The 27,724-nt window shown below is 40.3% G+C and overlaps 1 protein-coding gene across 1 annotated transcript in view; it reads left to right on the forward strand.

Annotated features, from left to right (window-relative positions):
- Positions 1–695: 695 nt before the first annotated feature.
- Positions 696–27,724, forward strand: part of CCDC28A (coiled-coil domain containing 28A) — a 37,977-nt gene continuing 10,948 nt past the window's right edge. Inside the window, exons 1-4 of the mRNA XM_027552143.1 lie at positions 696–840; positions 22,341–22,468; positions 22,631–22,855; positions 26,797–26,996. Coding sequence (XP_027407944.1) covers positions 696–840; positions 22,341–22,468; positions 22,631–22,855; positions 26,797–26,996 — 698 coding nt within the window. The remainder of the gene's footprint in view (positions 841–22,340; positions 22,469–22,630; positions 22,856–26,796; positions 26,997–27,724) is intronic.

Below are 27,724 nucleotides of genomic sequence, written 5' to 3' on the forward strand. Positions count from 1 at the left end.
TCAGTTTCAATTTGCATTCCCTCTATCACTAGTGAATTTCAGCATCTTTTCATATTTATTGATCATTTTAATTTTCTCTTCTGTGAATGACCTGTTCATATCTTTTGCTAATATTTTTATATATTCTTGATACCAATCTTTTGTCACTTAAATGTGTAGCATGTAACTTCTCCAGTCTCAATGGTCTTTTAACTTTTTCTTATTTACAGTAAACTTTATTTTAATCAATTTTAACATAATTTCAAAGTAGGCCTTTGCTCTAAGATAAGCAAAAGAACAGATATCCTAAATCTCATTAAAAGATCCTTTTCACACTGTTTGTTGAGTAGGGCATTGAGCTTTGGGGGTTGAGTAGGGCACAGAGCTTTGGATGCCCCACCGGTGACACCCTAACATTCTATCCCTAGAGATTTTACCTAGAGATACAGAAAGAACAGATAACACCAACATACAAGAATCAAATTATACGGGGGTATGATAGGAAGGAACTCTTGTGTTACATTCGACCCACCTCCTTAGGGTTGTCATGATAATGACTGATTTTTTTCTCTGCAAAGTTCAGTGCTGTTTTCTTGTCTTTGTTTTAAGTAAAATGTCAGAGTATGTGAAATGGCTATACTTATTTATCTTAATAATAAAAATAGTGGAAGTTTACAAATTCTTCATGAGTCCAAGCTGGGCCATAACTATTACTGATGGAGTTACCCAAGGCACTAACTCCAAGTTTGGCAACCATCAGCAAACTGGCACAGTGGCTGAATCTCATTCCCATAATGCCAGCCAAGGTTCCAGAAGTAACTAGGAAAAGCGAAACGTTCTCAATCCTGAGACAGCTGATAGGTACGCAGGCCCACTAGGCCACTGCAGAGGAGCCCAGCAGCCAGGGACAGGACACTGCCTGCTTTTGCATAGCCAGTGATCCCACCAGGGGCAACCAGTGCCGCATAGCCGAAGTCAATCCAATGTAAAGGCACAGTGGGCTGGAGTCCTGCATTGTTCTCTTTCACTTCGTTGGAACAGAATTTTACACTAGGCCTGCACCTCCTTCCCGAAGGTCTGCATGGGCCGACACCTGTCCTTTAACTTTTTTAAAGTGTTGTTGTTTAAAAAAAAAAAAAATTAATCCAACTTTTACAAATGTTTATTTATTTGTGGCTGTACTGGGTCCTGTTACTGTGCACGGGATTTCTCTGGTTGTGGCTAGTGGGGGCTACTTTCTCTCTGCGGTATACAGGCTTCTCATTGCAGTGGCTTCTCTTGTAGCGGAGCACTGGCTCTAGGCAGGTGGGCTTCAGTAGCTTCTGCTCACGGGCTCTGGAGTGCAGGGTCAGTAGTTGTGCATGTGGCCCCTCAGCATGTGGGATCTTCCTGGACCAGGGATTGAACTGGCATCCTTTGCATTGCAAGGCAGATTCTTAACCACTGGACCACCAGGGAAGCCCTTAAACTGGGTTTTGATGTACAGAAGTTGCCATTCCATTTCTTAAAGACAGATTATTTCATATTAATGATTTCTTAAAGGTGTTTAGAGTTTTTCTTACATACATAGAATCAAAAACACATTTTAGAATTCTTTTTTTTTCCCATAGGCATCTATTTTTCAGCACAATCTATTACTATATTTTAGAATAGCAGTGTTCCCATGGCACAGATTTGGGAGACACTTCTCTAAAAAAGAGGAAAGGACAGTGGGCTTTTGAGGGCAGGGACCTGATGGGAAGAGAGTTGAGGAAGAAAGAACACTGTTCTCTCATTGTTTTATGTGGGAAAGTTTGCCTCTGCCATCGTGAGTTCACAGTCATTCAAAAAGTCTTGACTGACTTATACAATGGCTAAATTTATCCTTCCCACGAAAGGCTTGTTTTTTCAAAACATCTGACTAGGCTGACATTATTTCACATGTTACTCTGCCAAGAAGGTTCATAGGTCCTGGGGAACTTCTTTCCTGAAATATATTATTGGGAATTTTATATACCTAACTTCATATTTGAAAGATTTAGTGTAGCTGTAATACTCTAATTATTCTAAAAACTTTAATCTTCCGTAACTGAAGTGATGGGATTCAGTCAGTTATTTTCATTTTAGTTTACCTAAATTCCTGATGATTATCAATTATCATTAAATGCCTAAACTCCAGTGTGACTGAGGAGACTCTGAGCCCCAACTGTCAAGGGAACATTCATCCTTATCAAGTTCGATCCTTTAAAGATAGAAACAGTAAAAGGCTACGTGTAACTCAATTCTGATTCCCTCCTTCTCTCTACATTACAGTCTCAGGTAGACAACGTTGATAATTCAAATGACATTTAACTTCTTCCTATTCCTTATTCTTTTGACTTCTATTTATCCTAACACATTTCTCAATTGTAGATTAGGAGTTAATAGTAAGGTTGTCTAGGCATGGTTAGGTGAATAATAAATATAACATAGCAACAAAAACTATGTCATTAAACATAAACTAACTTAACTTCAATAGAGACTGCTACATCTTCAAATATCATTATTATTCACAATGCTTCAGTGAAAGGAATTACTGGATGATTGTTAAATAACCAAACAAAGACAATTAGTAAGAGAAATTACTAAAGTGAAAGTGAAAGTGGAGTTGCTCAGTCGTGTCAGACTCTTTGCAACCCCATGGACTGTAGCCCACCAGGCTCCTCTATCCATGGGATTCTCCAGGCAAGAATACTGGAGTAGGTTGCCATTTCCTTCCCCAGGGGATCTTCCCAATCCAGGGATCGAATCCAGGTCTCCAACATTGCAGGCAGACACTTTAACCTCTGAGCCACCAAGGGAAGCCTGAAATTACTAAGGACATAAGAAAAACAAACTAGACATAATTTTAAAACACTGAACTTAAATGCCAGTAGCTCTATATGTATATATAGGAAAAATAATTTTGTTGTAAATTAATTAATGAACACAAAAGACAATGGTTTGGTTTGTTTCACCACAAAATACTTGTTTTGATATTTTATCACAGTCTTGTAAACCTGTCTCTTTTATGTAATAAAATTGCATCAGTTATTTTCTTCTGCTGATAGATTTAGCTACTGAGATTTATTATAGACCATAAAAAGATTTAAACTGTAAAGTTAATTTTAATACTACAGCATTTCCTACTCCAGGAACCTGTCTAGATTTAAAAAATTTTTCTTCATCATGTCCTAAGGATGACTGTTCTCTTTTTTTCATCCTATCTTACAACTTGCTGTCAGCCTCTTGGCCAGTCTAGACTGGAAGAACAGTAAGGGCACTCCTATAACCCAGAGAGGTTAAGTGATAACTGGGAGGAATGGTGAAGCTCCTGTGAAGAATATAATGGAAAGTCTTAGATGTGAGAACTCTTTAAATAGCACCACCTTAAGGAAATCTCCCACTGATAATGAAAAATTTAATAATCTTAGGAGTCCGATGGGGACATCCCTGGTGGCTCAGACGGTAAAGAATCCGCCTGCTATGCAGGAGACCCAGGTTCAATCCCTGGGTGGGGAAGATCCTTTGAGAATAGAATGGCTACCCACTCCAGTATTCTTGCCTGGAGAATTTCATGGACAGAGGAGCCTGGAAAATTCCAAGGACAGAGGAACCTGGGGGGGCTATAGTCCATGGGGTTGCAAAGAGTGGGACATGACTGAGTGACTAACACTTCCATTTTCACTTTTAGGAGTCAGATGAATTACCATTAGGCTCAAAAACATTGTTTCCTTTTTCAGACCCTCCTAAATGAGTCAATCTTGCAAAATTAGAAAACAAAACTAAAAGTATTTACTATGAAAATGCAGATTCCTTTCCTTTCTGTGTAGCATCCTCTTCTAGTAACGAATAGAAACAATGACATTTATTAATATCATTAAGGCTACACAATACATTTATAAGTGATATCAAGATTTAGAATAGCAAAGTATGGGAAAGAGGAGAAAGTGGAGGTTTGATAAGAAAAGGTATGAATCTGGGAGATTATGGAGAACAGGGGAGCCTGACTGGCTGCAGTGCATAGGATTGTGAAGAGTCGGACATGACTTAGAGACTGAACAACAATAACATGAATAAACAAATAAATAACATAAATAAACAAATAAACAGAAAAAAAGGAGAACAAAATTTTTGGTAGCTCTGACTGCTAAGTAAGGTCACAAATACAAGATACTATGACTAAAGTTTTTCTTTTTGCTCTGGAAATCACAACTATCATCTAAGTGTTTTAAAAAGCTGTGCTATGTAGTGCTTTAATAGCACTGCAGCTTAAAGGAACTATCAGGAGATCTTCCCTTTTTAGAGTTGGTAAAATAAATCCCCAGCCATAGTGCTTGTTATTTGAGGAAAACGGCGAGATCCTGATACCTTCTTTTGGTCTAGTGTAGACTTCTCTCCTTCCTGGTCTGAAGCTGATGCTATTAGAGTCACACCTTTTGTTTACATAATGCACACAGGTCACTGGCCCAGAGGATGCAATTGCACCCAAGGATGGTGAAAACCCTTGCCCTCCTTAGCATGGATTCTCTTGTCAGATCACATCCCCAACTTCTTTCAGGCAGTAACTTAGACTCTAGTGAAAGTCACTCAGTTGTGTCTGACTCTTGCGACCCCATGGACTGTAGCCCGAAAGGTTCCTCTGTTCATGGGATTCTCCAGGCAAGAATACTGGAGTGGGTTGCCATACTGGCAAATGAAGAAGACATAGTCTTTTTCCTTTAGGAGCTCATTGTCTAGCAGAAAATAATATACAAATATAATGCAACATGATACATTGTCTGCTATAGTTGACAGAGGTTGAAAAGAATAATAAATAAATAGTCAAATATAATAAATAAAGATTGAAAAGAATAATAATCAGCATTACCTAGAATGTGGGGAAACAGAGCACTGAAACATGATTGCTAGAAGTTCAAATTAATAAGTATTCTGGAGGGCATTTTAGTATTATGTATAAAAAGCATTTTTAAAAACTAAGAAAAAGTGAATACCATTTACCTTAGCAGCTCCACAGCTCAGGACTTAACCTAAGGAAATCCTCAGACAAATTTGCAAGGATGTTTGTACAAATATCCAGAGAGAGTAGCATTTGTTGTAATAGTGAAAATGCTACAGTTTCCAGTAAGAGGTGGTGATTAGTTAAATGAATTTTGCTATTATCACCAATGGTGGTGATAATCTGTTATATGGATGTAGCAAAATTCATTTAACTAATCACCACCTCTTACTGGAAACTGTAGCATTTTCACTATTACAACAAATGCTACTCTCTCTGGATATTTGTACAAACATCCTTGCAAATTTGTCTGGGCAGGAGGAGAAGGGGACGACAGAGGATGAGATGGCTGGATGGCATCACTGACTCGATGGACGTGAGTCTGAGTGAACTCTGGGAGTTGGTGATGGACAGGGAGGCCTGGCGTGCTGCGATTCATGGGGTCGCAAAGAGTCGGACACGACTGAGCAACTGATCTGATCTGATCTGATCTGATATATATATATATAGAGAGAGAGAGAGAGAGAGAGAGTAGAAAATATGCATTTGATATATTTTTGAGTGAAAAATAGGTTATAAAGCATAATAAATACGATGAAGATGGCATATAATTTCATCTCCAAAACTTATAACCCCTGTCTAATCATGAGAAAAACATCAGATAAATTCCAATAGTAAGGCATCCTTCAATACACTGACCTACTTCACAGCTGTCAAGGTCATCAAAACAAGGAAAGTCCAAGAAACTGTCAAAACCAAGAGGGGCCTAAGTAGTGTGTTAGTCACTCAGTCATGTCTGACTCTTTGCAGCCCCACGTACTGTAGCCCACCAAACTCTTCTGTCCACGGAATTCTCCAGCAAGAAAACTGGAGTGGGTTGCCACGCCCTCCTCCAGGAGATCTTCCTGATCCATGGATCAAATCTTCATCTCTTAGGTCTCCTGCTTTGTCAGGCAGGTTCTTACCACTAACGCCACCTGGGGAACCTATGTATTTTACATGTATACACACACATATATATTATATATATAAATTGTCTTTCTTATAGTAGCTTCATCTTTCATGCCTAGTTAGCTGCTTCTTTTTCCCCCATGCCTACCCCATGCTCCCAAAGCATTCCATTCCTATCTCTCTCTTAGCATTATATTTATAGTGTGACATTGTGACCACTTGCTTATAAATCCCACAATCTCCAGTTTGACAGGAGTTCCTGTAGATTCTGTGCCCTACTTTACACTATATTTCAGAGAGGTAGAAACTCCTTAATAAATATTTAGTGAGTGAACAACTGTATTTCCACATGACAAAGAAGGAAGAAATCGCGAGAGGCAGCAATCCATGGCAGACATGTTTCTATAAGAAGAAAAAGAAGAAACTAAGAACTGAATGATTAGTAGGATGAAAGGAAAGACAGACCTAAAGCTCAGGCAGAGGCAGCGGTGGGGCCTCTCCAGGAAAAATCACTCGACAGTTTTGACTGGAATGACCTGGGGTGCTGACATATCAGTCTTAATATGCTACTACATACACAACATACAAGTTCTACACACATCAATATGGACAGAATCTAAGACATACTGTGAAGTAAAAAGAGAAAGTGACAGAACAGTGTGCATATCCTAAGTGTGTGTGTGCATACATGTGTGTACACACATACATACACATTCATATACCACACACGTGTGTGATGAGACCAATAACAAGGCTGTGTAGAAGAGACAGCTCCTTTTCATCACAAACTTTTATTACCTTTTATTTTAATATCACATACATGCATTAATCTACTCAAAATTTATTTTAGAGGGATCTACAAAGTGAAATTTTGGATTATATTTCTAAGTGAACTTTTAAAAAAGGAAGCCATTATGCAGCAAGGAAAAAAATGTCTGGAATAGGATATACTAAAACGTTAATGGCATACCCATTGTGGTAATTTTTAATTTTCTCCTTCTCTAGTCTTTTCTGTCTCAGTCTCCTAGTTTTGCCAGTTCCGTTTTTCCCAAGGCTCACTCCTTACAAGTGTTCCCTCTCTGGATTCTCTTGGTGATCTCATCAGGTTTCATGGCTGTAGGTACCATGTATGTAATGGACAAATATATACATCCAGGCTAGATCAGAGCTCCAGACTTAAATATACAACTGTTTCCTCAACATTGCCACCTGAATGCCTAAAACATCAACTCCTAAAACTTACTCAACAAGTGTAACATATCTCCAAATGAACTTCCTGCCCTCCCTGGCCTCCAACATACAAGTCATGACTGCCATCTTAGTCTATGGCAAATCCTTCCTTGCAGTTGCTCAGGCCAAAAACTAGACTCATCTTCCCAAATCCCATATCCAATCTCTCAGTAAACCTTGTTACTTTTACCTCCAGAATGGATCTAGGTTTTGATCACTTCTCACCTCCTTCCAGCTGCCCTCCTGGTCCAGGCACCATCTCCTCTCACGTGGATCACCTGGATGGTCTCCAGATTGGTCTCCCTGCTCTTCCCCTCCACTCCCTGGTGATCTATCCACATGAAGGCCAGATCATGTTACTCCTCTGTTCAAAACTCCCCAGATGCTTCCATCTCTCAAAGGGAAGAAGTCCAAACCATAAAAACAGGTCAATGGGTCCCACATGATCCGTCACTCTTTCTGATGCTCCCATCCACAAAGCTTTATCTCTCTCACTTCATCACTTGCCCTTTCCTGTGCTCACCCCTCTTAAACCAGCTCAACCCCCTTACCGGTCTTCTTTACACACCAAGCCTGCTCCTACCTCTGCCACGGCGCTGTTCCTTCCTCTGCTCTTATCCCAGGTGTTCTCATGACTCACCCTCTCCCTTTCTTCAAGTCTTTGCTCAAAACTCACTCGCTTAATTAGTCCTTCCCTTGTGCACCTCCCTACCCAAAATTGCAACTGCCCATCCATTAACCTATACCCCTTTCCCAGGGCTATTTTTCCCCATAATACTCATCCTTCCTATTCTATAGAAGTGATTTGGTTATTAGGGTTATTTTTACAATCTGTCATGTCTACGTTTGAGTACAAGCTCCATGAGAATGGGGACTTTTGTCTGTATTGTTCACTGAGCCTAGAAAAATATTTGTAAATACAAGTTGAATGCACAAGCTTGTATTACTTGCATAATAAGGAATGATTTAAAAATAAAAGTTACTATAATGAATGAAGGCTACCACTGTCTACTTATTCATAATTTGAAAATTTGGGGGGGGGGTGTTATATTGTATTTTGCTCTGAAAAGATCTTTCCATTCTTGTTGTCTTAGGAAAGAATATTTTATTTTTAAAGAAATGTTTTAAAATATTTTTTTTATTTCTCAGGGCTAAAGTAGAAAAAGGTTTTATTTTATTTTCACCATGGGGGGAAAAGGTAATCCATTTTATTTCAGTGGTTGCATTTTCTACTGCAGGCAGCACTACAGAGGAAAGAGCAACAGCAATCAGGGCTAAACAACAGGTTTTACCCTGTCTCCACCACAGACTCACTTGCTTCCAAACAAGGACCTTAACCTCTCCTGAACCTCCTTTTCCACATCTGTAAAATGGGAATGATACTTATGTCATAGAGTTGTGAAGATTAAATGGGGTAACAGCTAATATTTGCTGGGTGCTTACTTCACAGAGTGGGTAATATCATGCCTGTTTTCCCAGCTTAGGAAACAGGGGCCAAAGGTTATCCAACTAGTCAGGTAGCAAGGTCAGAGGCCCTGAATGCTAAGTCTGGGATTCTTTCCCTTCCTCTCTCCTACCTCTTATCTCTTTGGGATAGGATAAACAGTGGAAAGAGCATCTAAAGATGACTAAGTGGGGACTGGAGTTTAACTCTTCCCTTGGCAGTGTCCTTTGGGAAGTGCACCATGGATATGAGTGGGTCATGCATGAACCACCTCAGGCTGTCACCAATCTGGAGGAGTTACATAGAATTAGCAATAATCCAGGGCAGCATCTCTTCCTCTTCTTTCTTGTTTCAGGTAGATAATTATACAAAGTTAAATTCTTCTACTTTTGATTTTTCTTTTTGGGTCTCAGTTATTTCCACTCCAGAAATTTCTTCTTCACACATGTGCTCCTTAATCTTCTTTCACCTTTTATTAACTCTTATCCAGTTACCTCAGGTAAATCTTCTCCTTACAGATATTCTTTATTGCACCTATAAACCCCAAAACAGCTATGTTCAGGTTGGTAAGCATAAAAAGAATATTCAAAATACAACTAAGTTAAGGAAAAGACCAGCCCTTCACTTTGAACTGTTTCAGGCTCAGTGAACAATATGGTGTACTACCCCAGATGGAGATCAGATATTCACTTCAGCATCTTCTCTTACAGTCCACTGGCCTCTGTATTCACATCAACATAGCTGTGGTGAACAGGGCTTAATGCAGCCGTGGGTGGGCCCAAGTCCCAGTTCTAGTTGGCAGCTGTGTGACTTTGGGCAGTTACTTAACCCTCACCCCACTTTCCTCATCTGTAATGTGTGCGCTAAGTCACTTCAGTTGTGTCCGACTCTTTGTGACCCTATGGACTGTGGCCACCAGGCTCCTCTGTCCAAGGAATTCTCAAGGCAAGAATACTGGAATCGGTTGCCATTTCCTTCTCCAGGATCTGTAATGTGGGATCATAACAAAATCTACCACCTAGGATTACTATGGAGAAGGCAATGGCACCCCACTCCAGTACTCTTGCCTGGAAAATCCTATGGACAGAGGAGCCTGGTGGGCTTCAGTCCATGGGGTCGCTGAGGGTCGGACACGACTGAGCAACTTCACTTTCACGTTTCACTTTCATGCACTGGAGAAGTAAATGGCAACCCACTCCAGTGTTCTTGCCTGGAGAACCCCAGGGATGGGGGAGCCTGGTGGGCTGCCGTCTGTGGGGTCGCACAGAGTCGGACACGACTGAAGTGACTTAGCAGCAGCAGGATTACTATGAGGATTAAATGGGTTAATTCATTTAAATCACTTAGAATGGCTTCTGGGACAGAGCAAAGGCAAAACAAACACGTTAACAGAGATTTCCTCAAATATGAATATTCAATATTAAATTTTTTCTATATTTATTACTCTTTAAAATACTATTATTATGAAAATGAAAGTGTGAAAGTGTTAGTTGCTCAGCTGTGTCCTAGTGTTTGCAACTCCATGGACTGTAGCCCACCAGGCTACTGTGTCCATGGAATTTTCCAGGCAAGAATACTAAAGTGGGTTGCCATTCCCTTCTCCAAGGGATCTTGCCAACCCAGGGATCGAACCTGGGTCTCCTGCACTGCAGGCAGATTCTTCATCATCTGAGCCACCAGGGAAGCCCCAACTATTATCATAACCACCCTTAAAAAAAAAAAAAAAAACTTTTAAACTACAAATACAGTTAGTTGTTCAGCCACATAATTTTTTTTCTGTCACATAATTAAATACACTTTTACTAGGTAAACTGAAGATCTACCACTCATAGTATTGTTTCTATGGAAAGCTTAAATTCAGAAATTTTAATAAATGACATTTTAAAGCACATTTTATCTAGAAGATAGGGAATGCTCATATTGAAAATGCAAATATACATAAAACTGTAACATATGATTGAATTTACCAGAACAGTCTTTACTTTTTTGAAACAGGATTTATTTCATAAGCAATTTACCTATTTCTGTTGCCAGAGCTGCTGTAAATCTGGTACCTCCGAAAAGTATTAGAGGTCACAGGATCTAGAATCTCACTTATTCACGGTTTGGCTATTGCAAACAGAATCACATGTGCTATTAAAAAAAAAAAAACGGTGTTTGTATAAAATCACCACTTCAGTTTCTACCATCTGTACTTGCTTGAGGGGTCAATTTCCTGCAGATAAGTCACCCAGCTGAGGAACTCAGATCTGCATGGGTAGAGTACAAACAGTGGTGAAGTTAGACTTAAAGTGAGGAAGCCCGCCCGACCAAGCTACTTCCTTTTTATCCCTCCAAATAAGGAAACACTGCAGCACCCTGCAGACTTGGAGAGTTCTGTTTATTTTGGAATGAATGACAACAACAAAATATCTGTTGGTAAGATTGTCAGATTTAGTAAAGCAAAATATAGGATGACCAGTTAGATATGATTTTCAGATAAAGAAATACCCTTTCAGTCCCCAATATTGCATGGGATATACTTATATGAATAAAGTATTCTTTATCTAAAATTCAAGTTTAACTGACCATCCTGCATTTAATCTGGTCACCTTATTTGTTGGAAGATGAATTATTTCCAGACATATAACTGCCCCCTCCAACACATTTCCAACTTTAAAGAAATACATGTGTTTTATATGCAAAGTATACCAATTTGAATATATCTTCAGGGTTTTGGAAACTGCTTGAATTAGAGAACCACCAGTAATCCTCATTTGTGTTGAAACTGGAGAAGAAATCTATAATCTCATGTTAGTATATTTTAATTCTAATTTTGGCTCAGTACAATTACAGAAATAAGCTACCTAACTGATTTGTTTTTTTCCCTCAAAAGTTAAATGCAATTGACAATTTAACATGAGATAATACCGCCACCTGGAGGCCAGAGGTAGGTATGTCTAAGAATCAGTGTGATTTCTAGTTCATTAGTTATCTGAGTTATGGTGACACTTGATTAATAATCCCATTCTGCTACTTGCCATTATATAAGTCTAGTTTTCTCACATTTATTCATTCATTATTGAACACTTTCTAGGTTTCTACTGTATGACAGACACTATGCTAGACTTTGGGAATACATAGTTGTATAAGACCTAGCTTCTTCCTTCAGGCATGTAACAAACTAATGCGAGAGAGCAGGGGATTACCCAGTGTCATCCGAGCTATTCTTGCCCTTTAAGGTTAAAATGAAATTAACATAAACCTCCAATCTTCAGATGGTGGAAAACTCGTGTTTTTCTAAGATTGTAGGGGAAACTGTGGCTTGCAGTGTTCTTGTTCACCTCGGACTCATAGCTCCTGCTTCATCTGACATAGTTCAGTTTATGGACTGCTTTAGTGTCCTCAAACCATTCAACATCACGGTAATCCAAGCCTATGCCCCAACCAGTAACGCTGAAGAAGCTGAAGTTGAATGGTTCTAGGAAGACCTACAAGGCCTTTTAGAGCTAACACCCCCCAAAAATGTCCTTTTCATTATAGGGGACTGGAATGCAAAGGTAGGAGGTCAAGAAACACCTGGAGTAACAGGCAAATTTGGAGTGCAGAATGAAGCAGGACAAAGGCTAATAGAGTTTTGCCAAGAGAACTCACTGGTCATAACAAACACTCTTCCAACAACACAAGAGAAGACTCTACATATGGACATCACCAGATGGTCAACACCGAAATCAGATTGATTATATTCTTTGCAGCCAAAGATGGAGAAGCTCTATACAGTCAGCAAAAACAAGACTGGGAGCTGACTGTGGCTCAGATCATGAACTCCTTATTGCCAAATTCAGACTTATGTTGAAGAAAGTGGGGAAAACCACTAGACCATTCAGGTATGACCTAAATCAAATTCCTTATGATTATACAGTGGAAGTGAGAAATAGATTTAAGGGACTAGATCTGATAGATAGAGTGCCTGATGAACTATGGATGGAGGTTCATGACATTGTACAGGAGACAGGAATCAAGACCATCCACATGGAAAAGAAATGTAAAAAAGAAAAAGGGCTGTCTGAGGAGGCCTTACAAATAGCTGTGAAAAGAGAAGTGAAAAGCAAAGGAGAAAAGGAAAGATATAAGCATCTGAATGCAGAGTTCCAAAGAATAGCAAGGAGAGATTAGAAAGCCTTCCTCAGCAATCAATGCAAAGAAATAGAGGAAAACAACAGAATGGGAAAGACTAGAGATCTCTTCAAGAAAATTAGAGATACCAAGGGGATATTTCATGCAAAGATGGGCTCGATAAAGGACAGAAGAGGTGGCAAGAATACACAGAAGAACTGTACAAAAAAGAGCTTCACGATCCAGATAATCATGATGGTGTGATCACTCACCTAGAGCCAGACATCCTGGAATGTGAAGTCAAGTGGGCCTTAGAAAGCATCACTACAAACAAAGCTAGTGGAGGTGATGGAATTCCAGTTGAGCTATTTCAAATCCTGAAGATGATGCTGTGAAAGTGCTGCACTCAATATGCCAGCAAATCTGGAAAACTCAGCAAATCTGGAAATCTGCAAAACTGGAAAAGGTCAGTTTTCATTCCAATCCCAAAGAAAGGCAATGCCAAAGCATGCTCAAACTACCGCACAATTGTACTCATCTCACACACTAGTAAAGTAATGCTCAAAATTCTATAAGCCAGGCTTCAGCAATACATGAACTGTGAACTTCCAGATGTTCCAGCTGGTTTTAGAAAAGACAGAGGAACCAGAGACCAAATTGCCAACATCCTCCGGATCATGGAAAAAGCAAGAGAGTTCCAGGAAAACATCTATTTCTGCTTTATTGGATATGCCAAAGCCTTTGACTGTGTAGATCACCACAAACTGGAAAATTCTTCAAGAGATGGGAATATCAGACCACCTCTTGAGAAACCTTTATGCAGCTCAGGAAGCAACAGTTAGAACTGGACATGAAACAACAGACTGGTTCCAAATAGGAAAAGGACTATGTTGAGGCTGTATATTGTCACCCTGCTTATTTAACTTATATGCAGAGTACATCATGAGAAATGATGGGCTGGAAGAAGCACAAGCTGGAATCAAGATTGCCGGGAGAAATATCAATAGCCTCAGATATGCAGATGACACCACCCTTATGGCAGAAAGTGAAGAGGAACTCAAAAGCCTCTTGGTGAAAGTGAAAGAGGAGAGCAAAAAAGTTAGCTTAAAGCTCAACATTCAGAAAACTAAGATCATGGCATTTGGTCCCATCACTTTATGGCAAATAGATGGTGAAACAGTGGAAACAGTGTCAGACTTTATTTTTGGGGGCTCCAAAATCACTGCAGATGGTGATTGCAGCCATGAAATTAAAAGACGCTTACTCCTTGGGAGGAAAATTATGACCAACCTAGATAGCATATTCAAAAGCAGAGACATTACTTTGCCAACAAAGGTCCGTCTAGTCAAGGCTATGGTTTTTCCAGTGGTTATGTATGGATGTGAGAATTGGACTGTGAAGAAAGCTGAGCACCGAAAAATTGATGCTTTTGAACAGTAGTGTTGGAGAAAACTCTTGAGAGTCCCTTGGACTGCAAGGGGATCCAACCAGTTCATTCTAAAGTAGATCAGCCCTGGGTGTTCTTGGAAGGAATGATGCTAAAGCTGAAACTCCAGTACTTTGGCCACCTCATGTGAAGAGCTGACTTATTGGAAAAGACTCTGAAGCTGGGAGGGATTGGGGGCAAGAGGAGAAGGGGATGACAGAGGATGAGATGGCTGGATGGCATCACTGATTCGATGGACATGAGTTTGAGTGAACTCTGGGAGTTGGTGATGGACAGGGAGGCCTGGCGTGCTGCGATTCATGGGGTCGCAAAGAGTCGGACACGACTGAGTGACTGAACTGAACTGACTGAGTGTTCTATACATGCTGCCCCTGTTCTCCATCAAACCTCCTGAAGATGTAGAATACAATGCTTTCCCCGTGGTTTTCATAATGATTAATTTACCCAAAGCTTTGAGCTTGTCTGGGATTCATTTTGATGTCTTTTTAAAAGATTTTATTTTATTTTTGGCTATGCTGGGTCTTCATTACTGCATGTGGGCTTTATGTAGTCGCAGCGAGCAGGGGCTACTCTTTGTTGTGGTGCACAAGCTTCTCATTGCTTTTCAGGGCAGACTCAACCACTAGACCACCAGGGAAGCCCTATTTTGACATCTAGAAGCATGGGGGGGTAGTGTGTGTTTATGTAATTAGAGCCACACTAACAATGATAAATTGAATAGACTTCCTTGCTCTTTTTAAAGTCCTTCTTCCCATCATTTTGACTCTTCTTCCCACCTTCTTTTTTTTGCTGTCCATTTGCAACACTTCTCCATCCCCATCCTCTACCACAGTGAAAAACTTTCTCCAATTTATTATACAGAATGGTTCAACTTTCTCAACTTCATATTCCCAAACTCAGCGTTGTGTCCACCTGTGCATATCCAACATTCATTATTGTATTATGACACATATGGGCCACCTACCTAGAGTCTCAACCTTTATTTTTTGCCCCTATATAAATGTTTATCTCCCCCATTAACAGGAATTACAGCAACTCCTTAAAAGAGAATGATAACAGTTTAGGCCTCATGTAACATTTTAAAATTTCCTTGTTGCTTTACTACCTTCTCCTGCCCCACCCTCACTTCCTCCCTCTTTTCCCTTCTTCATCCACCGCTGCAGGTATTTCTTAGCAATCTTGTGGTTTGTTGTTGTTCAGTTGCTAAATTGTGTCTGACTCTGTGACCCCATGGACTGTAGCACTCCACGCCCCTGTCCTCCACTATTTTCATGTAGTTTGCTCAAATTTATGTTCGTTGAGTTGGTAATGCTATCTAACCATCTCATCCTCTGCCACCCCCTTCTCCTTTTGCCTTCAATCTTTCTCAGCATCAGAGTCTTATCCAATGAGTCGGCTCTTTGCAGGTGGCCAAAGTACTGGAGCTTCAGCATCAGTCCTTCCAGTGAATATTCAGGGTTGATTTCTTTTAGGGTTGAATGGTTTGATCTTCTTGCAGTCCAAGAGACTCTCAATCTTCTCCAGCACCACAATTCAAAAGCACCTATTCTTTGGCTCAGCTTTCTTTATGATCCAACTGTCACATCTGTACATGACTACTAGAAAAGCCACAGCTTTGACTATACGAACCTTTGTCGGCCAAGTGATGTTTCTGCTTTTTAATACCCTGTGATTTTGGAGCCCAAGAAAATAAAATCTGTCATTGCTTCCACTTTCTCTAACCCTAACCCTAATCTTGCTTCATGACAATACTACTGAGCCTCAACTAAAATTCAGCAACAAGAGAGAAAACTGATGGAATGACTGTAATACAGTATAGCTAATTACCTGGTCCATTGTATCCTTTGCTTTCTGGTTGAGTCTATAATACAGCGCTTCTTCTAAAGCCTGAGTGCTCCTATGACAAGACTTGGAGAGAGGATACTGGAAGGATGCATTGTTCTCATATCTTGCAAATGACCACTCACTAATCCTGTTAACTGCTCCTGCCCTTAAAAAGGACATGTGAATATGAAACTGGATTAAAATCTTAGTTTTGTAGAATCACAGGAAGAAACTATCCCAAATATTAGGTTTTTAAAATAATCACTCAGGCAGACAACAACTTCCCAAAGTGTCAGAATTAGCTCCTTCATTAGATCCCTTGGTATGAAGACTTCAGTACCCAAACACAAACTGCCCAGCTGGAAAATGAGCAATTGCTTGGGCATTAGTGATTCCATCTGACTGGTATTATGACTGGGCCTAGATCTATGGACTGTGGGGTTTAAAGAAGGATTATTTGAATGACCTTACCTTCAGAAATAAAACCAGTGAGCTTCATTTGTTTGTAACACATACATTTGAGTACCTGCCTTATGTCATGTTCTATGTAATGCACAAGGCAAAGTGTTTAAGATACAAAAATAAACTAAAAAATATCTGTCCTTAAGGAACGTAAAGCCTACTGAGGGAGACAGATAAAGCAAAGGCCATATACGTGAGGACTTTGTAAATGTCTAAGTCTGTAACTTTTCATGTCTGTTGTTTACCTTCTTGTTGTTTTACAAAAGTAGCTAGCAGTAAAATACTTACAATTTAAAGGATCTCTGTGTTTACTTTGGGAACCTATACTAATGCTTAAGATGTACATCTTAGAGTAGACCAAAGTCCAGAACACCCCCACTGGCATTCTTTCAGTTCCATGAATATGGCAAGCTCATTTCTGCTTTAAGGCTTTTTTTTACTAGCTGTTTCCTGAGCCAGGCATGCAAAGAAGCATTAAGACTGATCTATCTTGGCCTGGGCGTTCTGGCATGGGAGGAAAAGGAGACGGAGGAAACTTTAGAAAAATCACAGATAGGTTTCTAAGTTAAAAAATCTCTTTCCTAAAAGAACCACAAGGGACAATAAAGCGGTGACTATTTTCTAGGTAGAGCAGCCATTTGATTTGGATTGAGATACCTTTTCCTTTGGAATGTAATCTCAAGGGGAAAAACGATGCTTGACTGCAGCTCAACAAAGATGCACAACAGTGGCTTCCAAACCCACTCATTGCCCATGACCTTACAGAAAAATATTCCTGAATCAATAAAATGTGGAAAAAATTATGACCCATGATGCTATGGGAAATTTGAACACTGACTGCATATTTGATAATATTAAGTAATTATTGGTGTTTGGGGAATAATGGTGATATTGTGATAAAGTTTTTAAAAGATCATACTGAAATATTAGAGATTCAGTCATGTCTGGGATTTGCTTCAGTGTATTACTGGGGAGAAGAGAATGTCATGGGAGGAATATAAATAAAACAAGATTGGCCATGAATCAACAGCTAGATGTTGGTTGCATGGGGATTCATTATACTATCTGTCTTCCTTAGTATATGTTCAAAATTTTTATAAGAAAAAGTATTTTTGAAAATATGCTATAGAGTACATTAGTGCCAGGTGAGGGGATTGGTCTTGTCGATCACAGCTCCTATTCTGGAAATATCTGCTCTCTTTAGGAAGAAAGTATCTGATTAGAGTAATTTACACAAGGTGTGCATTTAACAATCCAAAGCAGAGATTTCTGAAGTATAAAGGAAAATCTAGTAAGTCTCAAAGAACAAGATTTCTTTCAAGCCTCTATATTTCAAATAAAAGAAATCACACTCAAAATTGTACTTCTATGACTCTACCTCATGTCACTCTGTCCCTAAGTCAATACAATCCAGGCACACTGACCACTGCCCTCCTCAAATGTGCCAAGCTCATTTGTACCTAAAGACATGTGGTTTTAGTATCAGATCAGATCAGTCGTGTCCGACTCTGCGACCCCATGAATTGCAGCACGCCAGGCCTCCCTGTCCATCACCAACTCCCGGAGTTCACTCAGACTCAATCCATCAAGTCAGTGATGCCATCCAGCCATCTCATCCTCTGTCATCCCCTTCTCCTCTTGCCCCCAATGCCTCTCAGCATCAGAGTCTTTTCCAATGAGTCAACTCTTCGCATGAGGTGGCCAAAGTACTGGAGTTTCAGCTTTAGCATCATTCCTTCCAAAGAAATCCCAGGGCTGATCTCCTTCAGAATGGACTGGTTGGATCTCCTTGCAGTCCAAGGGACTCTCAAGAGTCTTCTCCAACACCACAGTTCAAAAGCATCAATTCTTCGGTGCTCAGCCTTCTTCACAGTCCAGCTCTCATATCCATACATGACCACAGGAAAAACCATAGCCTTGACTAGAGGAACCTTTGTTGGCAAAGTAATGTCTCTGCTTTTGAATATGCTATCTAGGTTGGTCATAACTTTCCTTCCAAGGAGTAAGCGTCTTTTAATTTCATGGCTGCAGTCACCATCTGCAGTGATTTTGGAGCCCAGATAAATAAAGTCTGACACTGTTTCCACTGTTTCCCCAACTATTTCCCATGAAGTGGTGGGACCAGATGCCGTGATCTTAGTTTTCTGAATGTTGAGCTTTAAGCCAACTTTTTCACTCTCCACTTTCACTTTCATCAAGAGGCTTTTGAGTTCCTCTTCACTTTCTGCCATAAGGGTGGTGTCATCTGCATATCTGAGGTTATTGATATTTCTCCCGGCAATCTTGATTCCAGCTTGTGCTTCTTCCAGTCCAGCGTTTCTCATGATGTACTCTGCATATAAGTTAAATAAACAGGGTGACAATATACAGCCTCGACGAACTCCTTTTCCTATTTGGAACCAGTTTGTTGTTCCATGTCCAGTTCTAACTGTTGCTTCCTGACCTGCATACAAATTTCTCAAGAGGCAGATCAGGTGGTCTGGTATTCCCATCTCTTGAAGAATTTTCCACAGTTTATTGTGATCCACACAGTCAAAGGCTTTGGCATATCCAATAAAGCAGAAATAGATGTTTTTCTGGAACTCTCTTGCTTTTTCCATGATCCAGCGGATGTTGGCAATTTGATCTCTGGTTCCTCTGTCTTTTCTAAAACCAGCTGAAACATCTGGAAGTTCATGGTTCACGTATTGCTGAAGCCTGGCTTGCAGAATTTTGAGCATTACTTTACTAGCGTGTGAGATGACTGCAATTGTGCGGTAGTTTGAGCATTCTTTGGCATTGCCTTTATTTGGGATTGGAATGAAAACTGACCTTTTCCAGTCCTGTGGCCACTGCTGAGTTTTCCAGATTTGCTGGCATATTGAGTGCAGCACTTTCACAGCAGCATCATTCAGGATTTGGAATAGCTCAACTGGAATTCCATCACCTCCACTAGCTTTGTTCATAGTGATGCTTTCTAAGGCCCACTTGACTTCACATTCCAGGATGTCTGGCTCTAGGTCAGTCATCACACCATCGTGATTATCTGGATTGTGAAGCTCTTTTTTGTACAGTTCTTCTGTGTATTCTTGCCATCTCTTCTTAATATCTTCTGCTTCTGTTAGGTCCATACCATTTCAGTCCTTTATCAAGCTCATCTTTGCATGAAATGTCCCCTTGGTATCTCTAATTTTCTTGAAGAGATCTCTAGTCTTTCCCATTCTGTTGTTTTCCTCTATTTCTTTGCACTGATCGCTGAGGAAGGCTTTCTTATCTCTTCTTGCTATTCTTTGGAACTCAGCATTAAGATGCTTATATCTTTCCTTTTCATTTCTCTTCTTTTCACAGCTATTTGTAAGGCCTCCCCAGACAGCCATTTTGCTTTTTTGCATTTCTTCTCTATGGGAATGGTCTTGATCCCTGTCTCCTGAACAATGTCACGACCCTCATTCCATAGTTCATCAGGTATTCTATCTATCAGATCTAGGCCCTTAAATCTATTTCTCACTTCCACTGTATAATCATAAGGGATTTGATTTAGGTCATACCTGAATGGTCTAGTGGTTTTCCCTACTTTCTTCAATTTCAGTCTGAATTTGGCAATAAGGAGTTCATGATCTGAGCCACAGTCAGCTCCTGGTCTTGTTTTTGCTGACTGTATAGAGCTTCTCCATCTTTGGCTGCAAAGAATATAATCAATCTGATTTCGGTGTTGACCATCTGGTGATGTCCATGTATAGAGTCTTCTCTTGTGTTGTTGGAAGAGGGTGTTTGTTATGACCAGTGCATTTTCTTGGCAAAACTCTATTAGTCTTTTCCCTACTTCATTCCGTATTCCAAGGCCAAATTTGCCTGTTACTCTAGGTGTTTCTTGACTTCCTACTTTTGCATTCCAGTCCCCTATAATGAAAAGGACATCTTTTTTGGGTTTTAGTTCTAAAAGGTCTTGTAGGTCTTCATAGAACCGTTCAACTTCAGCTTCTTCAGCGGTACTGGTTGGAGAATAGACTTGGATTACTGTGATATTGAATGGTTTGCCTTGAAAACGAACAGAGATCATTCTGTCGTTTTTGAGATTGCATCCAAGTACTGCATTTCGGACTCTTGTTGACCATGATGGCCACTCCATTTCTTCTGAGGGATTCCTGCCCGCAGTAGTAGATATAATGGTCATCTGAGTTAAATTCACCCATTCCAGTCCATTTCAGTTCGCTGATTCCTAGAATGTCGACATTCACTCTTGCCATCTCTTGTTTGACCACTTCCAATTTGCCTTGATTCATGGACCTGACATTCCAGGTTCCTATGCAATATTGCTCTTTACAGCATCGGACCTTGCTTCTATCATCAGTCACATCCACAGCTGGGTATTCTTTTTGCTTTGGCTCCATCCCTTCATTCTTTCTGGAGTTATTTCTCCACTGATCTCCAGTAGCATATTGGGCACCTACTGACCTGGGGAGTTTCTCTTTCAGTATGCTATCATTTTGCCTTTCATGTTTTGTCAAAGAATGCTCATCCCACTGGCTGGCTCCTGTGCTTCATTCATATCTCAATCTCCCCCACCAAAGTTGCCTTTTAAGGAGGGCTTCCCCAGCACTCCACCTTTAGTACCCCAACCTTTACAATAACTATGACCTTAAGCTGTTATTTCAGAGCACTTATCACTAAATGAAACTGTCTTATTTGCCTAATTTATTGTCTGTCTCCTCTATCAAGGATATAGGATTTCTGATTCTAGGGCTCTTGTCCATCTTGTTCATGGATGTCCCCTGATTTTTCACAAGTGTCCAGCCAAAATAGATATTAAATACAGAACTTTGAACATGGAACTATGTGATTTGAAAGAATACCTTCTTGCGCCCTTATGTTATATCTGGGGTTGCAAATACAAACGCCACATGGCTTAGATGGATACTAAATGCATGGGTCTTAGAGAAAAATAGAGACCATCTGAACTTATCTAAAGAATCAGCTGCTCTTGACTACTACTGTTGCCAGGCTACAGTGCAGATCTAGTGTGGTCAGATCTTCCCATTTATTATTGGGATGACAAATAATAGATGGGTTGACATAGCTCAAAATTAAACCTGTTTATAAGCTCTGCTCATACAGATAAGACAATTCAGAGATAAGCTGAGATATTGAGAACAGATATTGAGAAGATCACACTCTACAGCATTGCTTGTAACAGCAAAAAATGGGAAACAACAAAAACACCCATCATTATGGGAATTCTCAAATAATTTGGAGCAAGCCTATTTGATAGAATACAGTACAATTAAGACAAATGAAATCTAGCCATCTATATTCATGTAAAAAGATCTCAAAAACACAAGTGGGTGACAAGTCAAGTTGTAGATCAATATACAAAATATAATAGTATTCATGTAAAACCAGGATAACTGCGTTTATCTTTGCTTTGCGTATCTGGCATGGATATGATGCCAGATATAGTTTCGTCACTAGCAGTGCTGGAGAAGTACGTGCTGCTCTCTCATCTCTTCAGTCTAACCGTTTATGAATCTAAAATCTCCCCATCCCCATCCCCACCCACGGAGAAGGCTATCCAGACTAGGGAATGAAACAGGGATTCGCCCCTCACTTAGGAGAGTTCGATCTCTCTCAGTTCTCAATTCCTTCTCCAGAGGCGGTATGTGTAGAGACGAACAGCCTTGGCGAAAGAGAGACGTGGATTTATCAGCCTTTTTCAGTGTCATATTCTTCATTTCAAAACGCAGATTCTAACACCTACCTTATAGACTTTAGTGAGGTTTACAGTTAACGTGTCAAATGACAGTAGCTATTTATAGTACCAGTAATAGAATTTCATTTAAGGGCTCAGCATCAGGGTCGCTAAACAGAATCACGGTTTTTCACGCTGCCTTCCAACCAAAACTGATTTACTTTGCTTTATCCTGGTGATGTTTCAGAAACAATCCAGAAGAGTTGCTATGGCGACACTCTGGTTCCGCCTCTAAGCTCGTTCGAACAGCTTGCTGGGAATTGTAGTGCGTGGGAGATTACACTCACGGAGGGAGCGGGGCAGCTTCCGGAAAAGGTATATTTCCGGTTCTTGCCTTCACGCCTACCTTCCTTATCCTCCCCGCTTCTGGGTCATTGAGCCCAAAATAAAAGCCCATCTGTGTGTCTTCCTTTCCATGCTTGTCGAACTTACAGTTGAAGACAGGATAAGGGAAGCAATGTGATGCCAGGGCCGTAGAAGGGAGCCGCACAGGTGGTACAGGAAGAGGCGGGGCGCCCGCCCAGGGCACGGAGGCTCTGCCTCCTACATCACTTCCGTAAACAAAGAGCACTGTGGAGGCGCAGGGTCCGGGATGTGAGCCCGGCTCGAGCTGCAGCGGTAGCATCGGCGGCTGCGGCGGTGGCTTCAGAGGCCCCGGGGTCTTTGCAGGGTGAAGAGAACCACGATCCCCTTTCTCCTCAGGTACGAAGTGGAAACAAAGGCACCTCCGCAGTGTCCCTTCTAGGCCCCTCCCATCACTCTCTCTGGCCACTACTGTATTCTGGGCGGTGAAGGGTCTCCGTGACGGCTGATTCAGTTCAGTTCAGTCGCTCAGTCGTGTCCGACTCTTCGCGACCCCATGAATTGCAGCACGCCAGGCCTCCCTGTCCATCACCAACTCCTGGGCAAGGGAAATGAGGTGAAGTCTAAAGAGACTCTTAGTGGTCTTTCTTGGAGGCTGTGAGTTCCTGGCTCTCAAAAGACTACGAGCTGTATTCTGTGAAGGTCTTTTCTGAAAGGTTCCTTGCTGCTTGATATACAGGAGGAATTTCGGTGTTCCTGTAGTAGTGATGTTACTTCCCAACATGGGTAATTTTCGAGCCCTTCCCCCTCAGAACATCTTAGTTTAGACCACTCTTGGTTTATTTGCGTTGCTTTACTTCCTAGTTTTCTTTTTTTTTTTTTTTCGTCTTGTATCACCAACTGTATATAAGCGTCATTAAATTAAAAAACCAGCGTGTTTATGTGTATAGCATAAATGTATAAGATCCTTGCCTCTGAAGAACTGATATCCCATCTTCTGTGTTGTTATTTTTTAATTGTTATAATTTAATTTGTGTTGCATGCCTAACCAACTCCAGAAGGTCTGTTCTGTAACTGAGAATGCTTCTTAAAGGAAAAAACTGTTAACCAAGATTTAAGCAGTTTGTTCTCTGCAGTGACAGACTGGGCAGTACAGCCTTTCCTTTACAGCCTTTGGTTCTTTGGCAGTTTAGCTCCAGTTATGATTGTCTAGAGTCAGCCGAATAAACTGAATTCAGTAGTTTAATAACAGTGCTAGTAGCACACACACATAAAAGTTGTTTTCATTAAAATTCTCAAGTAATTACTTTAGGAGTGATATCAATGTATTTGAGTCTTTTTGAATGGTCATTGTTGTTTAGTTGCTAAATGGTGTCAGAAGACTCTTTTGTGACCCCATAGACCATAGCCCACCAGGCTCCTCTCTCCATGGGATTTTCCAAGCAAGAATACTGGAGTGGGTTGCCATTTCCTTCTCCATTGAATGGTCATAGAATGATTAAATTCAGCACAGCACAGTCAAGACCTAATGCTGCTAAGGCTTTTTGCCATCCGATGAGACAAGTAATCATATAAATTTCTCATCTTATGATACATAAAACAGTATAATTAGGAAGAGTTGAATTTATGCATAAGTAAAAAGGAAATGTAGAAGGATGTTTTTAGATAGGTGGCTGTTAAGAAAATAAAGCTGGTTAATACATAAAATTAAGGGATAGTACTGGGTAAATTCCCTTGTGGCCCAGCTGGTAAATAATCCGCCTGCAGTGTGGGAGACCTGGGTTCGATCACTGGATTGGGAATATCCCCTGGAGAAGGGAAGGGAAAGGCTACCCACTCCGCAATTCTGGCCTAGAGAATTACATGAGTCCATGGGGTCACAAAGAGTTGGACACGACTGAGCAACTTTTTCTTTCATATATATTCTCTCTGGAAAAACCGACTGTAATTTCATAGTGTAACTTTTTAAATGAAAATTCTTTGGCATTGCCTTTCTTTGGGATTGCCTTTCTTGGAAGTATGTGAACCATGAACTTTCAGATGTTCAAGTTAGATTTAGAAAAGGCAGAGGAACCAAAGATCAAATTGCCAGCATCCATTGGATCATTGAAAAAGCAAGAGAATTCCAGAAAAACATCTACATCTGCTTTATTGACTATGCCAAAGCCTTTAACTATGTGGATCACAACAAACTGTGGAAAATTCTTAAAGAGATGGGAATATCAGACAACCTGACCTGCCTCCTGAGAAATCTATATGCAGGTCAAGAAGCAACAGTTAGAACTAGACATGGAACAGACTGGTTCCAAATTGGGAAAGGAGTGTGTCAAGGCTGTATATTGTCACCCTGCTTATTTAACTTACGTGCAGAGTACATCATGTGAAATGCCAGGCTGGATGGAGCACAAGTTGGAATCAAGATTGCCGGGGAAATATCAGTAACCTCAGATATGCAGATGACACCACCCTTATGGCAGAAAGCAAAGAAAAACTGAAGAGCCTCTTGATGAAAGTGAAAGAGGAGAGTGCAAAAGTTGGCTTAAAACTCAACATTCAAAAAACTAAGATCATGGCATCCGGTCCCATCATTTCATGGCAAATAGATGGTGAAACAGTGAAAACAGTGACAGACTGCAGCCACGAAATTAAAAGACGCTTGCTCCTTGGAAGAAAAGCTATGATCAATCTGCTCCTGCTGCTGCTAAGTCGCTTCAGTCATGTCTGACTCTGTGCAACCCCAGAGATGGCAGCCCACCAGGCTCCCCCAACCCTGGGATTCTCCAGGCAAGAACACTGGAGTGGGTTGCCATTTCCTGCTCCAATGAATGAAAGTGAAAAGTGAAAGTGAAGTCGCTCAGTCGTGTCCTACTCTTAGCAACCCCATAGACTGCAGCCTACCAGGCTCCTCCATCCATGGGATTGTCCAGGCAAGAGTACTGGAGTGAAGTGCCATTGCCTTCTCCAATGATCAACCTAGACAGCATATGAAAAAGCAGAGACATTACTTTGCCAACAAAGGTCCGTCTAGTCAAACTGACCTATGGTTTTTCCAGTAGTCATGAATGGATGTGAGAGTTGGACTATGAAGAAAGCTGAGTGCCAAAGAATTGATGCTTTTGAACTGTGGTGTTGGAGAAGACCCTTGAGAGTCCCTTGGACTGCAAGAAGATCAAACCAGTCAATCCTAAAGGAAATCAGTCCTGAATATTCATTGGAAAAACTGATGCTGAAGTTGGAACCTTGGCCACCTGATGCAAAGGACTGACTCATTTGAAAAGACCCTGATGCTGGGAAGGATTGAAGGCAGGAGGAGAAGGGGATGACAGAGGATGAGATGGTTGGATGGCATCACTGACTCGATGTACATGAGTTTGAGCAAGCTCTGGGAGTTGGTGATGGACAGGGAAGCCTGGTGTTCTGCAGTCCATGGGGTCACAAAGAGTTGGACACAACTGAGCAACTGAACTGAACTTTTTTTATATTGGCAAAATTAAATGTATATAATAAAATTTCATGTTTCCTTGGAAATAGAGAAAGTAAATTCAAAATAGTCATGAAACAAGTTTAACTTTACAGAACAGTTTTTGTCAAGGAACCAGAATCAGTATTATGTCTTGGGAGAAACTGAATTTCTATGTGATAGTTGAAATAAGGTTTCTGGTTGCTAGTTAAAATGCAGGTACCTATGTCAGCTGGGAGGGATTGTGGGCAGGAGGAGAAGGGGACTACAGAGGATGAGATGGCTGGATGGCATCACTGACTCGATGGACATGACTATAAGTGAACTCCAGGAGTTGGTGATGGACAGGGAGGCCTGGCGTGCTGTGATTCATGGGGTTGCAAAGAGTTGGACACGACTGAGCGACTGAACTGAACTGATGTCAGTTATACATCTGTTTAAATCTAGTTCTTTTTTCAAAGAATACATTTTAGAAGGGAAACCTAAAGACTACCTAAGGCTTGAGTCAGGCTGAATGATTTGTTTGGTGTTTAGGTGTCATACCCTTTCTATAACGATATAGGTTTTTTGAGGGCAAGGACTTTGTGTTGCTCAGAACTGTCTCACCAATGCCCAACATAGTGTCTGACATGTGGAAGAGAGTAAATATTTATGGGATGAATTAGTAAAATGATGAACAAAATTTCTTGTCTAACAGGCAGTTTTGGTTAGGGCTTCTGTGTATTTCGTACAGTAAATTAAGCTCAAGGATCCTTGTTCTAACTTTCTTTAATGACCTCTGAAATTCTTGATCATCTTTCAACCCATAAAGTGGGTCTTTGAACCCCTTTCATTTTGGCATCTTACAGCATATGTGTATAAATCTGCTGTATTTCCTTAGGTCATAAGAAGCTGGCCTGGGTGCAATAAGGAACTTAAAACAATGGAGGAGCGCAAAGTGAAGAGGAGAAGTCCTAAGTCCTTTAGTGCCCACTCTACTCAGGTTGTTAATACCAAAAAAAATGCCATTCCAGTTAGTAAAAGCACGGGGTTTTCAAATCCTGCATCCCAGTCAACTTCACAGCGACCAAAGTTAAAAAGGTGAATTCTTCTCTTTTACATTATTATAGCAAAATGCTATTAAAGGAAATACTAAATCCACTCAGTCTTATAACATTTTTTTTATCTTGGTTTGACTTTTGAGGCACATACTATATGTGATTTAGAAAAAATTTTATGAAGGTTACAGTGTACAGAGATTAAAAAATGCAGAATGAATGATTGGCTTTAAGGCTCTTTGTCTCATATTAAAATATACAGAGCAAGAGAACTTGTAGACAAAGTTGATGAGCTAGCCAGAAATGGAAAAGAGGTATGTGGTGGTGGTTTTTTAAACTGAATATTTGTGCTTTAGTTTTTTTTTTTTAATAATAATAAATTCATTGTTTTAATAGAAATGATTTGTATTTATTGTAAATATTTAAACACAGGAAAAATTCAAAGAACAGAAGAACACTAAAATTCCACCACCTGGAAGTAATCACTATTAACATTTGGTGAACATCGTTTGTCTTAAAACTTGAAAGGAAATGGGACAAGTTTGAATGTGTTATGTATTACTGCTGCATATATGTATTTTGTAGTGTTAGATATTTGGAAAGCAAGATAATATCTTTAGAGGAAAAGCACTTTGTAACCTCCATCCTTTAGATAGTTATGATTACATAAAGTTCCAGTTGCAAGTTCATCATGAGAATCAGTTAAGGAAGTAACGCTGTGACACTTTGTAGCCGCTAGATTTACACAAAAGACAAGAGGGCTGTCTTGGT

Source organism: Bos indicus x Bos taurus, chromosome 9 (assembly GCF_003369695.1).
Source record: "Bos indicus x Bos taurus breed Angus x Brahman F1 hybrid chromosome 9, Bos_hybrid_MaternalHap_v2.0, whole genome shotgun sequence".
Classification (NCBI taxonomy): Eukaryota; Metazoa; Chordata; class Mammalia; order Artiodactyla; family Bovidae; genus Bos; species Bos indicus x Bos taurus.